General features: G+C 45.6%; 1 protein-coding gene across 1 annotated transcript; it reads left to right on the top strand.

Moving 5' to 3' along the window:
• Positions 1–781: 781 nt before the first annotated feature.
• ppl (periplakin) lies at positions 782–16,648 on the top strand. The gene is made up of 22 exons (XM_080904548.1): positions 782–1,002; positions 3,987–4,086; positions 4,369–4,523; positions 4,704–4,824; positions 5,253–5,378; positions 5,474–5,515; positions 7,238–7,399; positions 7,477–7,584; positions 7,980–8,075; positions 8,152–8,274; positions 8,364–8,510; positions 8,589–8,740; positions 8,826–8,935; positions 9,948–10,111; positions 10,235–10,413; positions 10,522–10,660; positions 10,840–11,033; positions 11,284–11,434; positions 11,516–11,599; positions 11,691–11,807; positions 13,718–13,810; positions 13,886–16,648. Exons 1-22 carry the CDS (start codon positions 953–955, stop codon positions 16,556–16,558), a joined length of 5,286 nt encoding a protein of 1,761 aa, XP_080760674.1. The 5' UTR covers positions 782–952; the 3' UTR covers positions 16,559–16,648.
• The last annotated feature ends 1,834 nt before the right edge of the window (positions 16,649–18,482 follow it).

The following is an 18,482-nucleotide window of genomic DNA, read 5'->3' as shown; positions in this document are numbered from 1 at the left end:
TGGTTCAGCCAGAGCTGTCCTAGCTGCCACACCCAGAGCCAGTCATGCACACAGGACAGGTTGTATTTTCAGATACATACTCTGCAGGAAAAGGCAGTGAACAGAGATCCAGCTGTCTGAAACTGGCTCTGATTCGCAGTGACCCCAATACTAAGGTCACTGAAACGACCTGTAGCAGCTGGGGCCAATGATCAAACCTGCACATGCCACTTGGCCAGAGATCTGCAGAATATGAAGAAACACCTTCAACTTTGATGTTCCACAAAGTATTTCCAAATAGTTTTTGCTTTATAAAAGGGAACATTGTGCTGCTAACAGAGGTCACTCCCCTAACACCCAAGCGTGGCTGCTATGAGTCAAAGCTAAGATTTCCCAGCACTTTAAATAACTTGTGGGTGTGCCAGGCCTGCAGGTGTGCTGCTGATGTTTATATGAAAGAAAGAAATGAGAAACCTGACCAGGACACCCCGCTTTTACACAGGCCCGTGCTGCAGTGGCCATTCTGCAGCTGGCACTAAGCTTTGATACAGCAGCTGGTCTGCTGCATACCTGAGGCAGCCGTGCTGGTGTTACAGGTGCAGCACACAAACTGCTGATTACTCCCAACTGAAACTTTGAAACGGACGCGCCTCGTTTTACTGTAGAATTCATTCACTTTTTCAGTGGAACACACAACGTGTTTGCGTGGGTGTGAGAGGGGAAGGCTATGAAGGCGGGGCCTCGCTCTTTGGACCCTCCCACCCCTGGCTGCTGACAGGTAGAAGGTCAGGCTGGAAGCGCTGACTTCATTGGCTCTGGTACTCTGAGCTGGGACGGCACGCTCTGATAGTGAGAAGGGCGCGTGGACATATCTGACTTTGACACACAGCGACGCAGCGAGCGAGCGCAGCCGAGACTCACCTGTACTGCTGGGTCTGTTTCTGTGGAAAGCCGCTGACAGGTGACCTTCATCATGCTGAAGAAGAAGACCAAGTCCACCACGATAACGCAGCCGAAACAGGCGTAAGTAGGAGCTTGTTCCTCTGCGCTCGAGCCCTTCAGAGCGGCTCGCGAGCTTCATCTGTCCTAACTTGTAGTGATTTCTACACGATCAGCGGACTCACGCCACATCTCAGACAAAAGGATGGTTAAATGATCACACCGGGGTGAGCCCGGCTGTGCTGAAGCTCGGAGTTTATATGCGCGTATCGTATTACTTGTTTGTGCACACAGAGCGGTCTTAGCGCAGCGCTGTGCGCTAAACCAGCAGCAGATGGAAAGAACGCGGAGCTGTCCGTCCAGGCGCTTTAACACAGGCTCGGATCATTGTGTCCTGATGGATCGCGGGATGTAAACGTTCTGGTGGTGTCTGTATGAGCTACAGTCAGACGGGCAGGGCCGAAACTCGGCGTTAGACTACATAGTTTGTGCATTAACTGGAGAGTGGGTGTGGCCGATAAGCCCTGGTTAGTTTGCGGTAACTGGTTCGATAAGTTTTCTGCTGCCCTCCTTAGAAACACAATGTGAGAGGAATTCCTTGCAGCCTCGCCCATAATGTCACTGCACCAGGGCCAGTCACTTCAGCTGTTGTACTGGCGTGGTCCAGGGTACATGCCGTGGTGAAAGTGAGAAAGTGAGCGTGTTAAATCATTACAGAGCGCTGGCTTAGAAACAGCACAGCCAAGCAGCAGGTATCGGTGAGAGATGTTTGTCCTGCTGCCACACCTGCGCCAACAGCAAAGGAGTCTTTGTTTTGGTGTTGTGGCGTCATGTTCGTGTGAAGCATGTGTTTACACCAGCACAGTGATTCGTCCGTCTTAGTGCATATCGTTCATTATAGTCACTCGTGCCCTGTGATAACCACCAACAGATTGCAATGGAATCTGAGTAATGCAGCTCCACCCCTCTTCATGCTGCTCTTCTTGTTCAGGTGTAGGTGTGCGTGTGTGAAGGATGAGCCAGGTTTTAAGCCAAAGCCCAGCAAACAGAGACGACTGTAAAGGCGAGGCGGCGGAGCTGGGGCTCAGACCACCGACCTTCCAGTTGGTTAACAACATGCTCAGCACATCTCAGTGTACACACAGAGAGGAAAGGGCTCGGGGTTTGCAGCGATGCTTTAGTGTTAGCAGCAGGCTTCCACACCCTGTGTGACCTAATGCTGGAGCGTTCTGGTTCTGATTTAACCAGCTCCCTGTGGAAACACGTGAGTTGTGTTTGTTGAGCGCCAGATCCTTTTCAGAACTAACACAGCCTCAGTGAGAACACTGTGTTAAAGCCAGCGACCTCCCCAGGACCCAGAAACACACAAAACAAAGCAGAGCAGCTTAAACTGTTGGAGCATTGCAGATCAGCACAGCACTGCTTCTTGTTTGGTGATCTGACACTGTGCACTCTTTGGTGACCACAGCAGGGTGAGCTCACATCTGTTCTGGATTCACAATGAAAACAACGCTCCACTTTTACACAAGTTTTATGCAACAAGTGGTGCCAATCATGCAGGAGCACAGTACAGACAGTACAGGCGTTCATGTTCCTGTGTTCTCACGTATTTGGTGTTGTGATGTTTAGAAGACGAGTGTGTAAAGTTGTAGATGAGACGTCTTCTTCATGTTTGTCACTACAGTCAGAAATCCCCCTCAGTCTGTTGGGTGTTGTTTTGGATGAGCTTGCCCAGAACAGCTCGACAGTGCGCACCAGTTCAGACTTGTTTGTGTTAAAGTAAAAATCAGCTCAGGTTTGAAAGTACTGCATCGAGCATTATGTAACGTGTGCGTGTGTGTGTAACAAAAACTCGCTGGGCTAGTTTCCCCCATTTTAGGGAATATGTCAGCTACCTAATGGCAACTTATCCACTGAGATCGGAGATTCACAGCATTCACAGTCAGACTCATGAGCTCTGATGTTATCAATCAACACACTTTATTAATCCCTCAGGAAACGATGTGACTATAGTTGCTCCAAGACAACAGCAGTAACAGACTGGACTAAATTAAATAATACAACTTATTACAAAGTTACAAGTATGAGAAGTGGCTCTAATATATGAACAAACGGCTCAATTATAAGCATCCAGAGTATTGAAGAGATTAACTTTATACGACTGACGTTTTACTCTGAACTGTAAAACTTTCTTATTTTGGTGTTTTCACCGTAGACGATGTACAAACAGGTGTAACTATCGCACTGTGTGCTACAGTGATGGATGCCTCAGATGGAGGAGCTGTGCAGGGAGATGACCACAGGACTGATTTCCTGTGTTGTTCAGTGGTGGCTAACGTTTGCGCCGTACTGTAGTGAGTTGTGCTCATTTTCACCCAAATTGTCACTGGTCATTGATTGCTGTCTGACACCAGGTGTGATGGAAACATGCAGTGAGATGATGACTCGTTATCACTCTGTGTAATGAACAGCACAGGTACTGTACAGAGTACTCGCTGCTTTCCACTTAAATCCACAATTAAATCTATCGAGAAGGTCAGCTGGGTCCTGGATCACCTGTACGAGTAACACGATGTCAGTTTCTGTACAAACGTGTCGCTGTTGAAACTAACAGTGCACAGCAAAGAAGTCCAGTACATTTATCCTGCATTTGTTGCCCCATTCAGAACTCTGACACTGACTACATTTGAACTCTTTACATGCCTTGGCACTCTTTGCTACTCGTGATGGGTTCCCAGTTTGTCAGATCTGCTGGTTTAGTTTTAAACCACGTGCTCTGCACTTCTCTGATGCCTCGTTAAAGTACTAACCCTGGAGTAGTACTTTAGTGATGGGGCTTGCAGTGCTGAACACTGACTGATCAGTTCTTGGTGTTTTGTATTTCTGAAAGCGTCGAGCTGCTGTTCTGCGGCTCATAATCGAAGGGGTTGAGCTTGTTACGAAGCCGCTATTTTCAGCTTCTGCAATTATGATATATGTTCCATCGAGTGTTACAGAGTTGCTTCACAGGGATCCAGAAAAGCCTGTGTGTGACGTCATTAAGGATGTCTCTGTGTGTCGTCTCTCAGTGCTCCCAGCACAGAACTCGCCACACTGATCGAGAAGCTGCAGAAGAATGCTGACAAAGTGGAGAAGAATATCTACGATGTGGAGCAGAACCTCAACAAGGTAGAGTGCTGCAGCAACGCTCATGTCTCCAGTCAGTCCAATCAGCTTCATGTGTGCTGTCGGCTATAATTACATATGTATCAGCCTCTTTGAGAAATAGACCACAGCTTATTTCAACATGGAGCATGTTAGCCGTCATATAAAAACCACCGCAGCCACACGTTAGTGCCCATCTGAGCTCAGAGCCACAGCACTGTCATGATACACTTTCAGCTTCTGTCTATTCAGCTGAAAGGCTGGCAGTGTTTGGCTAACTCCACATGACTGACTCTTTCCTCACAGGATGTGAGCAAGATCAATGAGGGGAAGCAGCCCCTGTATCAAGAAGACACCAACAAGAGACTCCTCAATTCTCTGGAGCTGCTGAGTGGCCTGGATGAAGACGTCGTCAACGCCAGACGCCTTCAGCATCCGCAGGCTGAGATGATAGCACAGGAGTGAGTGAACGCTATTTCACGCTACGCAAACCACCTTAGTTGTGCCTGCTAGTGCATGATGCACACAAAAGCTTAATGTTAAGTCATGAATATTCACGAAGACCTGAGGAAGACCTGGTTACTGTTACCTGCTGGCTCTGTTACCTAAAATGTTGTGTTCGCGTTTCTGTGTGTATTCAGCATGAAGCAACTGCGTGACAGAGTGACGAAGCTGAAAGAGGAGCACGGCCACATCTACCACCTGGTCCGCACTGAGGGCAAGCCCAGCATCAACTGGGGCAACATGATGGATGAAAAGCTGGTAAACAAAAACCCAGCAAACATGAATTCAAGCCACAGTGTGCAGCACTCGCTGCTAGGTCCAGCACGGTGTTACAGAGGAACGCCTCGTTAGGTCTTTATGTCAGTGCAACAACTGAGAAACTTTCAGTTACTGAGGGAACACAAGCACGCCTTAGCTGTGTGTGCACATGGTGCTTACATGCAGCAGGTGGCTCGCACGCTGCAGATCACTGTCACTGTGGGTTAGCAGGAGTCCTGCTTAAACAATGGAGTCAGGTATTTGTTTGTACAGTGCACAGGTGAACACAATAAAAGTATTCCATGTCTGCATGGCAGAAATTTCACATCACATGTCTGCAGAGGGTGTTAGACATAGGTCGCTTTTTAGACGTTTCATTTCAGAAAAGTGGAATTCATTCATGATGCACACCATGTGTCTCTGCTCAGGACAACCTGCAAAACAAGGGCTTTGGCCAGGACCTGCCCTCTGTGGAGAACGAGGTGGAGGAACACAACATCTTCCACAGTGAGGTGGAGGCTCTGGCTCCTCACATCTCTGCCAGTGGAGACAAGGTGACATGATGTCAGAATCAAAGGTTTGCACAGTTGGACGTCCTGCGTCGGTTCCTCGCTGACCCTCTGTGTGTCTGCTCTGCTTTGTTCTGCAGGAATACGTCAGCAGCCTTCAGTCAAAGTACAACAAACTGCTGGTAAGTGTTCGTTTCTGTGTGTATGATATATGTGCGCTTTTGTGTAGTTTCACTGTGATCCATGGTGAGTGCGGTGTATGCACACAGCATCCAGCCGGCTGACAGTAGGGCTGGGTATCGTCACTGATTTCTAGAATCGATTCGATTCGGGAAGATTTTGCCTCAGGCAGTCAGAAATATTATAATTCTGATCACTTATCAGTACATATCTATATTTTTATATCTATAAAAAGAAACCTGACACTTGTGAGACTTTATCAGAGGTGTGAGCATCACAGCAGAGGCCTTTGTGTCAAAGTAACTGAGGATGAAACGCAGAACAACATGAAGGCATTTTTCCTGGTCTGTGTTTTTATAGCAGATGACCTTAAAAATATTGTGCAGTCAAAAACAAAGCGAAGCAGAGCAAAGTAACAGAGGTTTGATTGGAGACATCGCGAAGCATTTTGCAGTTTTGCATAATTTTAAAAAGTTTTAATTTGTTCAGTATTGAACAGCAGAAATGAGGCTTTCTTGTCGGAAGTAAGAAAAAACAACAACAACAAAAAGCAGCTGCCAACACCAGCAAAACAGCAAAGGTCAGAGTGAATTGGTAAATAAATGGTAAATGGCCTGTATTTGTATAGCGCTTTACTAGTCCCTAAGGACCCCAAAGCACTTTACATATCCAGTCAACCACCCATTCACACACATTCACACACTGGTGATGGCAGCTACATTGTAGCCACAGCCACCCTGGGGCGCACTGACAGAGGCGAGGCTGCCGAACACTGGCGCCACCGGGCCCTCTGACCACCACCAGTAGGCAACGGGTGAAGTGTCTTGCCCAAGGACACAACGACCGAGACTGTCCAAGCCGGGGCTCGAACCGGCAACCTTCCGATTACAAGGCGAACTCCCAACTCTTGAGCCACGATCGCCCTCATGACGACGTTTATGTGAAGCGTAGTTTGGATCTTTGGTCAATATTGTTTGGAGAGAGATAAACTAACAGCTTCAGAATCAGCGCAAAAACGACGTAAACACAAAACGCCGATGCTTCAGAGTCAGCGAGCTGTCGGCTTTCAGCCCCGACGGCGTGTCCCTGTGCGTGCCGTCGGGTGAGAAAGTCACATCTCACTGATTCTGATGCGTCGGCGTTTTGTGTTTACGTCTTTGTGCAGAAGCCGTGTTCCTGCTCTCATTTACTGTTTTGTTGGTGGTTGTTGAAATTTGGTGAGGTTTAACCTGAGATTCTGGCATTTTGGGCAAAATAAATTTATATTAAAAAATCGATTCAGGATTTTAATGACTCGATATCACGTTATCCAGACCAGAATCGATTTTACTCGATAAATCGATAATCAAAACCCAGCCCTAGCTGACAGTAGTGCTGCTGACACACCAGCCGGTTCTCCACTGAAGTGTTTTATCTTTAGCAAAAACATGAATTTGTTAAAAACTCAAGAACTTGATTTTACTACATGAAATCTTTTCAGCACCTAGTTTTTGAAAAGATTAATAACAAGTAAACTCTGATAACAACTTGTGCTACAGTCATTCATACAGGCTGGAAAGGCCACTTACAAAATCAAGCTCATCAGATTCATGCTAATTATATTAAAACACAGAATCATATCGTTTGAATTCAAACGCAAACAAAACTTTCCTTGACTCGTCCAGGCGCTTGTAAAAACCTCAAATAAAGCTGTTGGTGACTAAGCTTCCTGTTCCTTCGGCTAGGCTAACTCCAGCGCTCGACAGCGCAACCTGATGAGCCTGCGAGACTACATGCAGCGCTGCACCAACGAGCTGTACTGGATGGACCAGCAGGCAGAGGAGAGGATCAAATACGACTGGAGTGACAACAACCTGGACTACCCTGCCCGGCAGAGGCAGTACGAGGTAGCTGTGGAATTCACACACGTGCACGGCGAGTGAAACAAGCTCAGCTCGCTCAGCAAATTTGTCTCAACCAACAGAATTTCATCAGTAAATGTCTGGAGTCCAAGGAGGGCACCATCACCAAGCTGAACGATGATGGAGAAAAGCTGATTGCCTCCGACCATCCAGGGAAGAATGTTATGGAGGTACCCACCATCCGCACACTTTGACTCTTTCATAGTGCGTTTCTGCCTGGGCCCTGGGTCCACGGGAGTCTGCGGTAGAGCAGGGTCATGTTTTAAAGACAGCGGGGCTTCAAGGCGCTTTTCAGTCCTCACACAGCAGACGGATGATGCGCTTCTCGTTTTGTCTAAAAACACTGTTTGTGGGTTGGACCCAGTTGGCATACGAGCAGCTCAGGCAACAAATGAGCTGCTTCCACTTGTTATCTCACAGTCTGTTATGGGCAACGTAAGACGTTCATCCTTCAGATGGATGTAAAAAGGGGGGAAGAAGCCATACTGGTGCTTCTTATTGTCTCATTATTAACTCTGTTGCCGCACATCTCTATAATGTTACGCATAAACCACGTTGTTGTCAGGCTCATATGGAAGCAGTCCACGCTGACTGGAAGGAACACCTGAACCTGCTCATCTGTGAGGAGAACCACCTCAAACACATGGATGAGTACCACAAGGTCAGTGTGACAGGTGACATGCACAGAGACGCATTTAAAGAGTGAAGCTCATCTGTACGTGTGTGTCTGCATGCAGTTCCACAAGGAGGCGCGCGACACTCAGGACCTGCTGAAGCGTCTGGACACGGAGATCAGCCAGAAGTACAACCCCGAGTTCAAAGACATGTATCAGATGGAGGGCCTGATCAGGGAGCTGGACGTGAGTTCTTTTATCTGCACATAGACCGTAGCTGATAGCATCACTGACTGCGTACGGTGACGACACGCTTGTGCGTTTCTTGTGTGCAGGATGAAGCCAAGGCCATCGAGAACTTTGACGAGCGGGTTAAGGCCCTTCAGAAGCGCAGCCTTCAGGTGTTGCCTCTGAAGTACCGCAGGGAAACACCCCAGAAGCTGATCCCTGTCGAGGCTCTGTGCGAATTTGACACCGATGACGTACGTACTGCGTCCTTCACACGTAATACTGAGACGATAGCGGCGTGATCCAGTGACGCGTTCTGTTTCCCCGTGTAGGGTCAGATCGTGCGGGGGGAGAGGTACACTCTCCTGCGGCAAAATGGTTCCAAATGGGACGTGAAGGATGCGGCCGGACACAAGATCACTGCCCCGGGCATCTGCTTCATGTTCCCCCCCACCGACCCGGAGGCTGTGGCCATCGCCGACAAGTGAGTGTGTACAAAGGGCTTTCTAAACTCCTTCGGCCGATGAGGGCATCTACAGCTGTAACAGTATGTCGTGTGTGTGCTGCAGCCTGACCGGACAGCAGAAAGCTATCAAACAGAAGATGGCAGCCACCAAGGGAAGTCTGCAGAAACGCTTGGACGAGCTGAAGAAGACGAGCGGAACTGCAACCGCTACAGGTACGCATGACGCACAATAATATATTAGCACCACGATTAGCCAAGTTAGTTGGTTATGACAGACCAGCTGATTTCTAGTATAACCTTCCAGTGTGCTGGTGCCTCTGACTCACACTGTTTGCTGCCAGTACACTCAAATATATGCAACTGCTCTGCCTTCCCTCCAGGTGAAAGGCTGCCCTGGTTCTTAGAGTTAATGACGTTGCTCTGTTTGTCACAATAATCCTCACACTAGGAAACTCGCATAACCGCAACATGCTCTGTTTTTCTCATCTATTCAAGCAACTATGTTAGTGAAACCTTCACCAAAAATATGTTGAGTTTTTCTCAAATAATAAGATGACGTTGAGCCTTTGTTTCTTCATAATTAGGACATAGGATCATGAGGAACGTGCAAACAGACAGTTTGTAGAAATATTTGGTGTGAGCACCGCTGAGCACAGCCTGAACTCTCAGCTTTCTATCCAAGCATCTTCAGGAACACTTCTCCAGGCTTCCTCAAGCTGTTCTCTCTCCTCTCTACATACAATAATAATTTAATCACTGCACTAGAGCTGACTGATGTTTCAGTCCAGTTCTCTGCAAATTTGGATGATTTCTTGCTCAGAACACCAGGACAGAGTGGGGCAATCCAGATGTGGTTTACCGTCTGCTTTTGTGTTCGCCTTGTTTCTTCTATGACACATTTGTTTTTCTCACACACAGTAAATCTGAGCAGGCTACATACAAAAAGGACACACACAGAATAGACATGTTGCCTTCATGACACAGTGATATAAACTGTTGTTTCTGCCACTTCTTTTCCATCTGTTAGTCGAAACTTTGGGTTCTTGAGTTACTCAGAAGTAACTCAAAACTTCAAGTTGCTCATTAAGTTGAAATTTTGAGTTTCATAACCATGAAGCATGAAAAGAAGCTACTATAAATCTAAACGTGCTGCTGGCTGGAAGATTTCAGATCAAGTGTGCGTGTGATGAATATGTTTCCTGCCCTCTCACACTGCTGCATGTAGCCTCAGACAAACAGGAACAGCAGTGCCGCCAGCTGATGGCTGGTCTGGATAAGGTTGTCAGTGACCTGGACAAACAGGAGAAATCCATCTATGCTCGAGTGCGCCCTCCGCTGGAACAGAACAGGACACTGCAGGACAGTACTGACCGCCTGCAGGACATGAAAGTAAGAACGTCGGCTTTGTTCTTTGGTTTGATATTAAAGCTGCTTCTCTCTGCTCGGTTTAGCCCACCAAGCAAAGAGTGTGTTTTTGCACTGTGCAACTCACCAGTACACGTTTCTCTCCAGGACATTGCTGCTGCTGTCAGAAGGATTGAACCAGAGAAGTCTTCTAAAGTGCAGGAAGCACAGAGCTTCTTGGTCTCAAACCCAAATTGTGCCAGCACATCTCAACTTCACAGCAAGGTGGATGAGGCCAACAAGAAGTACACCAAGGTGGAGCAGCTTCTTCAGTGCTCTCAGGAGAAGTATGTGACCTGGTTATTGCTTTCAAAGTGCCATCAGTGCAGCAGCATGCCTCTGCTTTTTCTGTTTTCAGTGTGCTCAGTGACAGGCATTTTTGAACTTTGCTTTAGGCTGAAGAATTCCAACCAGCTGGAGTCATCTCTGCAAAATGGAAAAACCTTACTCTCCACCTACGAGAACAAGCTGGCCAGGGAGGAGGTTGCTCCTGCTGACGTCTCTTCAATGGAGAAAACCCAGCGGGAACTTGCAGTAAGATGGTCTTATATCAGAACAGAATTTATTCACTTTTATATGAACTGAACTGAAAATTGTTGTTACTGTTTCAGTTTATGTTCCTTCATGTCCAAACTGCCACACGTTCACAGACAGGTGACGTGACTGTTTACTGTAGGTTGTCTCAAGCAGTTTGTCTTTTGCTGCCCTGGCAGGATATCGGAGCGGACCTGCGGTCACAGAGGACACTGGTCTCTGACACAGAGCAGAACCTGCGTCTGGCCAAGAGCAGCTGTGAGAACATGGCCAACAAGTTCCAAGAGCACTGCCCTGACATCGAGAGGCAGGAAGCTGATGTCCAGAAACTCAACAAGAGATACAACAACCTCAACCAGCAGACTGACTCGAGGTAAGTTGGGCAGGAAAGCACGTCAGTAATATGTAAAGCAAATACAGCGCAGGACGTCATCGACAGCCAGAAATGTCTAGCACAACATCACCTGCCCAAGGTGCATGGAGATAGCGTGAAGAAGCACTACAGAACAACTGTATTACCTGACCGACGCTCTGGCTTGTGACCATCAGGGTCCCTGAAGCACAGACGGTCATTTCATATGTAAAGACAATCTCTGATGATATGTTTTGTTTTGTTTGTGCAGGGCTCAAAGCTTGCAGAGAGCCAAGATGGCGTACAAAAACTACTGCAATGATTATGACAATTTGAACAGCTGGCTCTCTCGTGTTCCAAATTACGAGCCCCGTGACACTGATGACCCAAAACAAGTGGAAACGAAGCTGAGAAATCAGAGGGTATGAATGCTGAGCAATAACTCTGCATATTTCTCGTTACACATGAATGTTAGTGGCACTTAACTCTGCTCTTTTCTACAGAACCTGTTATCTGATATAGCGAGAAAGGAGTCTGATTTAAACAATGTCTCCAAAAATGCCCAGCTGTACCAGCAAGCTGTCAAAGTCAGTTTTTCTCCATTGATTTTTTTTCTTTATCATATGATCTTTTAGAAAAGTTAAAGGTTTGATGTTGGTTTACTGATTTACTCTTCAGGACTATGAGACTGAAGCTGAGAAGTTCAAATCTATCCTTGATCTTGAGGATGGACTTGTACCTCAGACATACAAGAGGAGCAGATTGGAATCACCTGCAGCAACAGTCAAGGCAGAGGTAAGGCACAGCATGCACGGTGAAGTGAAAATACACAGCACAGTTTAAACTTGTGTTGCTAACTGCTATGACCAACACAAGTCTTCTAGCTCAGAGCTCATTTTCAGCTGGGATACAAATTAAAACAATGAATAACCAAAAGCAAGAGAACCTGATATATCCTGAAAGAATCGTGACCTCAGAAATGTTCCAGTCTTTTATTGGATGCATTTCAAACTACAGTTTTCTCTGGTACTCTCAAACAAGCGCTGAGATTACCCTGATGACGCAGTTATCGGGTTGTTTAGACAAGCTGAGTTCGGACACAAACATGGTCAAAACAACAGTTAGTGGGGATAGGTTAACTGATTAATCCAAATTGTCCATCGGTGTGAATGCGGGACTGAATGGTTGTCTGCCTCTATGTGTTAGCCCTGCGACAGACTGGCGACCTGTCCAGGGTGTACCCCGCCTCTCGCCCAATGACAGCTGGGATAGGCTCCAGCAGCCCCCACGACCCTGAAAAGGATAAGTGGAAGCGAATGGATGGATGGCATCACAAAACAAGGAGCTGGTGATAGACTTGCAGTTGTGCAGCACCTGTGACGATGCTAAAGCAGCTTAAATAATGTGCCCTGTAATAAATTTGAATTGAATCCCAGCCTACAGCATGAGCTGAGCTGTAGGCCTGCATTAAGATCAGCTGATCTGCTGGCATTGTGTTATTAAATACTAGAAAACACAGATTTACCAATAACAAACACTACACAGTAGCCTGCACAATCTGAAATGTTCAGGATTAGAGAACGGTAAGATGGGTACGATTAACATCAAAGTGTTCCACTTACCTGGATTATATCCATCCATCTATTCTCCTCTGTTAGGGTCGTGGGAGGTTGGAGCCTGTCCCAGCTACCATAGGGCGAGAGGCAGGATAGACCCTGGACAGGTCGCCGGTCTATCACAGGGCTAACACACAGAGACAGACAACCATTCGCACTCACATTCACACCTACGGGCAATTTAGAATTACCAATTAACCAAACCCCACTAACTGCATGTTTTTGGACTGTGGGAGCACCCTTATCTTTATAGGCTACTCTGTAGTGTCTGTAATTAGTAATGTTTTCTGGTAAAGGTTATTTAGGGCGGGGGGGGGGGTGTATTTACAGTGGGAGCCAAGATGTTTTACACTGGGACTTGAATGCATTTTCCATTTGTGGATCTGGCAGCGTTCAACTTGTCTCAAAACCCCAAGTTGGCATGCGATGTGATCTGTGTACGCATAGCAAGGTTATCGAAAAGTAAAATCATCTGATTCAAGACGCTGTGCGTAAATGATCTGAATGTATTTGTTTGTATGTACGCATTTGTAAAATTGTTCGATGTTTGGTCAAACGTAGCACACTCATGCGAGTCCTCAAAAGGTTCACAAAATTATTGTACACATTTGCAACCCCTTTGAGGAACATTTCTCTCCGTGTAGACAGTATTGCCATTGCTGCTGTGACATCCATTGGTTTCCTCAAGATGAATTTTTTCACTATTGCCATCTTGGTTTAAAGAAAAAAAAAAAAAAAAAAAAAAAAAAAGACAGATGTGATAAGGAGGGTCATGTCTGACTGAGAATCCATTTCCTCATTGACATGTCAATCACAAGCTGTACAGATAATCATCCATTCTGAAATGCGGTGTGGCCAATATTTACGCACAAATATAAATTGTTGAGGCACTTTGACACCGGCCAGAAGCAACATCAATATTTATACTGTCTATGGGCAAAAGGTATCTACAGGAAAAGAGATGCTTCTTGACACAAACAGACTCGTGCAAATTAACAACCACAATCCTCAGCTTAAGGGCATAAGCCAAAAACCCCTACAGAAGTTACTGTATATGATTTTCATTACATGTTATTTTATCGTTTGCAGGAAGCAGCTATTGAGGCAAAGTTTACTGAGGTGAATGCTGTAAATAAGCAAAGACTGCAGAATCTGGAGTTTGCCAACAGTCTTCTGAGCCAGGTAAACTATTTTACATATCATTGCTACATAAACATAAAAACTACAGTAATAATAATGATTATTTTCTTTCTATAGCAATCTGAGACTATCCAAGTTACAAATGTCAAGTCGGTCCAAGCCAATGCCCCTGGTGAAGAGCCGTGGAGAATAAGAAAACAGCTAGACGATGAGATCCATAGGCGGGAGCAACTAGAAAAAGAAATAGAGACCATTCAGACTGACATTTATATGCTTGAAGGACAAAAGCCCCAGGATACAATTGTTAAGAAGGAGCTAATTAAAAAGGTTCCAGACCCCCAGCTGGATGAAGAAGTCTACAAAGTCCAGCAGAAGTTGTCAGAGGAGCGCCGCACTACCCATGTCCTGGAGAATGACCTTGAGGTACTAAAGTTGAAGCTGCGTGGCCTTGAGACAGAGGTCAAAGAAGGGGCACAGCAGTACACAGTGAAGGAGGTCTTGCGTATAGAAAGAGACCGTGGTCAGGAGGAGGCGGTCCGAAAGCTTCGGGAGGAGCTGGAAGAGCTAAAAAGGCAGAGGCTGATGAAAGACAACGAGCTCATTGAGATCCAAAAACATGTGACACTCCTGGCTGAGGAGAAGAACAAGGAACAGGAGGTAATCACTGAAGAGGAGGTGATCAAAGTCCAGAATGACCCCCAACTTGAAAGTGAGTACAGGGTGCTGCTTGACAGGAAAGAGAAGGAAATAGAAAGCAGAAGGCAGCTGGAGGATGAGTTGCAATTTCTTCAAGAAAAGCTTCGAAGACTGGAGAAGGAGAAATCAATGGCTGAGGAAAAGATTTCCATCAAGGAAGTGCTGAAAGTTGAGAAGGATACTGCCTTTGAGAGAGAGGTAGAAAACCTTAGGAGGCAGTTCGAAGATGAGAAGGCCAAAAGAAGATCATCACAGCGGGAAAAGACTGACCTCCAGAGGAAAATTGCAAGCCTGGAGGAGGAGAAGTCTAAGGTTGTGATTCAAGAGAAAGTACGAGAGATTGTCCGGCCCGATCCCAAGGCTGAGAATGAAGTGGCCAATCTCCGTCTTGAACTTGTAGAGCAACAGAGGCGGTATAAAGATGCAGAGCTCCAGTTGAGATCTCTGCAGGATGAGCTGACCATGCTCAAGAACAGAGGGCCTCAAGTGGAAGTTAAAGAGATCATCAAAGAAGTAATCAAATATAAGATAGATCCACAAACTGAAAGAGAGCTGGAGAGACTTCGCAATGAAATTGTAGATAAAAGCCACCAGACTGAGAAATCTGAGCTAGAAATCCGCCAGCTTCGAGATGAAATCGAAAGATGGAAGAATACCAAACCCCAAGTGCAGACCAAAGAGGTTGTCAATGAAGTGCTGCAGTACAGAGAAGATCCAAAGACTAAGGAAGAAATTGAAATGCTAAAGAGGAAGCTGGCTGATGAACAGCAGAAACGCCTGGACCTTGAGAGAGAACGGACAGAACAAGAAGAAAAAATTAGACTAAGAAAGATGGATTTGTCTCAGGTTCGTGAGAAGATTGTTCAGCAAGAAGTGGTCAAGCTGGAAGAGGATCCTCTCCTTAAGTCAGAATGTCACAGCTTCTTACAGAACATCAACAATGAGCAAAAACAGAAGGAGAGCCTAAAAACAGAGCTCTACCAATTGCAGAGACAGAAGACTGACCTGGACATGCAGCTGGAAGAACTGGAGCGTGAGCGCAGGGCAAGGCGTGATGCAGAACTAGAGATCCAGCGGCTTCGGGTTAGACTTAATGAGCTAGAGATCCGTGACAAAGAAAATCGTGAAAAGGTGACAGTCAAACAAAAGGTGGTTCTGCAGCAGGATCCTCAACAGGAGAAGGAACACTCCATTCTCAAACTACAACTTGATGAAGAGCGTCACAAACGCACCCTCCTTGAGAAAGAGTTGAATGTCCTTATTCAGCAGCAGATCACCCTGGAAAAGGTAGATGTGAAGGAAAGGGTTGTCCGCACTGAGAAAGTCCAAGTTGAACGGGATCCAGAGGCAGAGATTGAGATTGAGAACCTAAAGAGAACTCTGGAAGAGGAGAAAAGGAGAAGGCGAGAACTTGACCAAGAACTATCCACCCTCAATTCCAGGCTCTCTGATATGGAGTTTTCTAACACCAAGTCTACCAAAGAATTGGACTACATCCGTGATGAAAGTAGCCGATTGCAGCAGGAAAACCAAAGGCTGCAAAATGAGATTCGCAAGCTTCGGTCAGAGATTGAGATCACAAGCAAAGAGACTCGGCTAATTACAGAGTCTGCGCCAAGAGAGGATTCAAAGAACTTGGAGTTGAGGCTTGATTCATTACAGAAGGAATTGGCAGAGCTGAGGGCTGTAACAAACCAGAAGGATGAGGAGATAGAGAAGCTTAAAAAGAACCTGGCAGCTGTGAGGATGAAGAGGGAACAGAGGGAAAGCCATCTCCGCAGGTCTATTGTCGTCATCGACCCAGATACAGGCAAGGAGATGCGACCAGAGGAAGCCTACAAACTAGGGCTGATCGACTGGAAGATGTTTGTCAACCTGCAGAGCCAGGAGTGTGACTGGGAAGAGATCTCAGTCAAAGGGCCGCAGGGAGAATCCTCTGTGCTTCATGACAGAAAGTCAGGAAAAAAGTTTTCCATCGATGATGCACTGCGCCTTGGACACATCACAAATCGCCAGCTTCAGCAGTACTTAAATAAAGAAATCTCCATCCAGGAGTTTGGTGCATTGGTATCGGGCAAGAACAGGGGGCTTTAAAAGATACGCTTTTGATTTTCATTCTAAAAAAATCTGTTTTGACTGGTCTTCCTAGCTTTTAATATATACTTATATTCTCACTTTAATATTGTGGTACGAGTCCCAACTACACCATGTATTAATTTTCTTATGCATATCTGGCATGAATACATGGACTCATATTACCATCATCACAGCCAGCCACAGAAATCTTTGATGCTGAAAAGTTCGATCTTTAATTTCTTTAACTTGGTGGCAGGGTTAAGAATGTATCTTTGAAATATTGTCACTAAAACTCACAAGAGTACTAAGTGTTTCATTTATTTATGGGCTTTAAACAGGGTTGTCGGCTGTGTGCTTTCAATAAAAAATTCAAACAAAATGTAATGTCTTGTGGGGTATTTTATTGTGGAAAACGTATGGAATTTATGGTATCAATATTCAATTTTATTTATGTATCACTGAATTACAACAATTGCCTCGAGGCAGTTTATATTGTAAAAAGTAAAGACCCTACAATAATACAGGAAAAACAAACAACAATCGGATGCTCCCCCACCCCCTATGAGCAAGCACTTTGGTGACAGTGGGAAGGAAAAACTCCCTTTTAACAGGAAGAAACCTCCAGCAGAACCAGGCTCAGGGAGGGGCGGGGCCATCTGCTGCATGCAATTGGAGAGGAGGGAGGAAGACAGAACAAAGACATGCTGTGGAAGCGACCCAGAGATTAATAATAACTAATAATTAAATGCAGAGAGGTGTATAAACATACGAGTTAATGGCATTACAGGAAGCTCCCAGCAGCCTACACCTATTACACTGTAAATATGGAAGGGAATCGTTACTAGTTAAGGTTAAAGGGATGGTTGCCTCAACAGAGCTCTAACTTTCTGTCAGCCTGTCTACAGTGCTGAAGAGAAACCTGGGGTTGTTCTTACTATGCAGGCTCCTTCTGCACCTTGCACAGTTATCCAAGGGGAGTGCAAAGAAGGAAGACAGTCCTGCGGCACTCATTACTGTGTCTAACAGGTTTGAGGTGCTAGGTCCAGAAGCCACAGGTCCCGAGGAAAGTCCCCGGTACCACCTCAGAGCCCATAAGATTTCACACATGACAGCTCTCATTACTGGTGACTCAAAAATGAGAAACGGTAAAACAAGCTCAGCATGTCAAAGATTCTTGGGCAAGATACGGAATTCAGAGTCACTCCTGATACGTTCATCGGAGTATGAATGTGTGAATGTTAGACAGAAAGATGTCCTTGAATGATGAATAAGACGTGTAAAGCAGGGGTGATTCTAGGATCAGAGGTTTGGGGGTGCTGAGCACCCAGAGCTGCTCAGCCAGGCAAGATCAACTTTACTCGTCACGATGAGACTTCTTCTTCCTTAAATGTCTCCAGTTGTCCCGAGTTCCCTCTGACTGTCTCCTTGGTGCATTTAAACCTGTTCCTCCCTGTCCTCGTCTCCATTATCAGTCATCATAATTTTACCATCTCTGTGCAAGTCTGCAAATTTCTTTATTAAATCATAAGATTCTTAAATTCATCAAGTCTCTCTGTGCCTGGGTCCTCGTCACAAAACATGACATCACTGCTTTGTACATTTTAACCCAATTTAATCCCACATTTGTGAAAGAAAAGCAAAATACTGCAACAGTCTGTAACAAAACCATCAAATCAGATAAAGGTTATTTAAATGCTGCAAAAGAAGAATGGATTGGAATAAAAAAAAAAAAAACACATCCTAAACTTAATTACTTTACTGGGGGAAAATGATGAATGGGGATCATAGTGAGTATTAAGTAAACAGAGTGCATTTTTTGGACAGAGATTCACTTTTAAGGTGTGTGTGTGTAATACAATACAGATACATGAAAATAGACTCCAAAAATAGAGTCATTGAAATGTACAAATTATTGATAAAAATAAATAAATTATAAAATTGG

The sequence above is a fragment of the Rhamphochromis sp. 'chilingali' genome (assembly GCF_963969265.1).
Source record: "Rhamphochromis sp. 'chilingali' genome assembly, chromosome: 15".
Lineage (NCBI taxonomy): Eukaryota > Metazoa > Chordata > Actinopteri > Cichliformes > Cichlidae > Rhamphochromis > Rhamphochromis sp. 'chilingali'.
Note: the sequence above shows the minus strand (reverse complement) of the source record. Positions and strands in the feature narration are given on the sequence as shown.

What these genes read in the sequence shown, in the direction of transcription:
- ppl (XM_080904548.1), top strand. Translation starts at nt 953, where the DNA reads ATGCTGAAGAAGAAGACCAAGTCCACCACGATAACGCAGCCGAAACAG. An exon ending in GCTGTGGCCATCGCCGACAA is followed by an intron (nt 8,741 to 8,825) that starts GTGAGTGTGTAC and finishes TGTGTGCTGCAG; the next exon opens with CCTGACCGGACAGCAGAAAG. An exon ending in CTTCAGTGCTCTCAGGAGAA is followed by an intron (nt 10,414 to 10,521) that starts GTATGTGACCTG and finishes ACTTTGCTTTAG; the next exon opens with GCTGAAGAATTCCAACCAGC.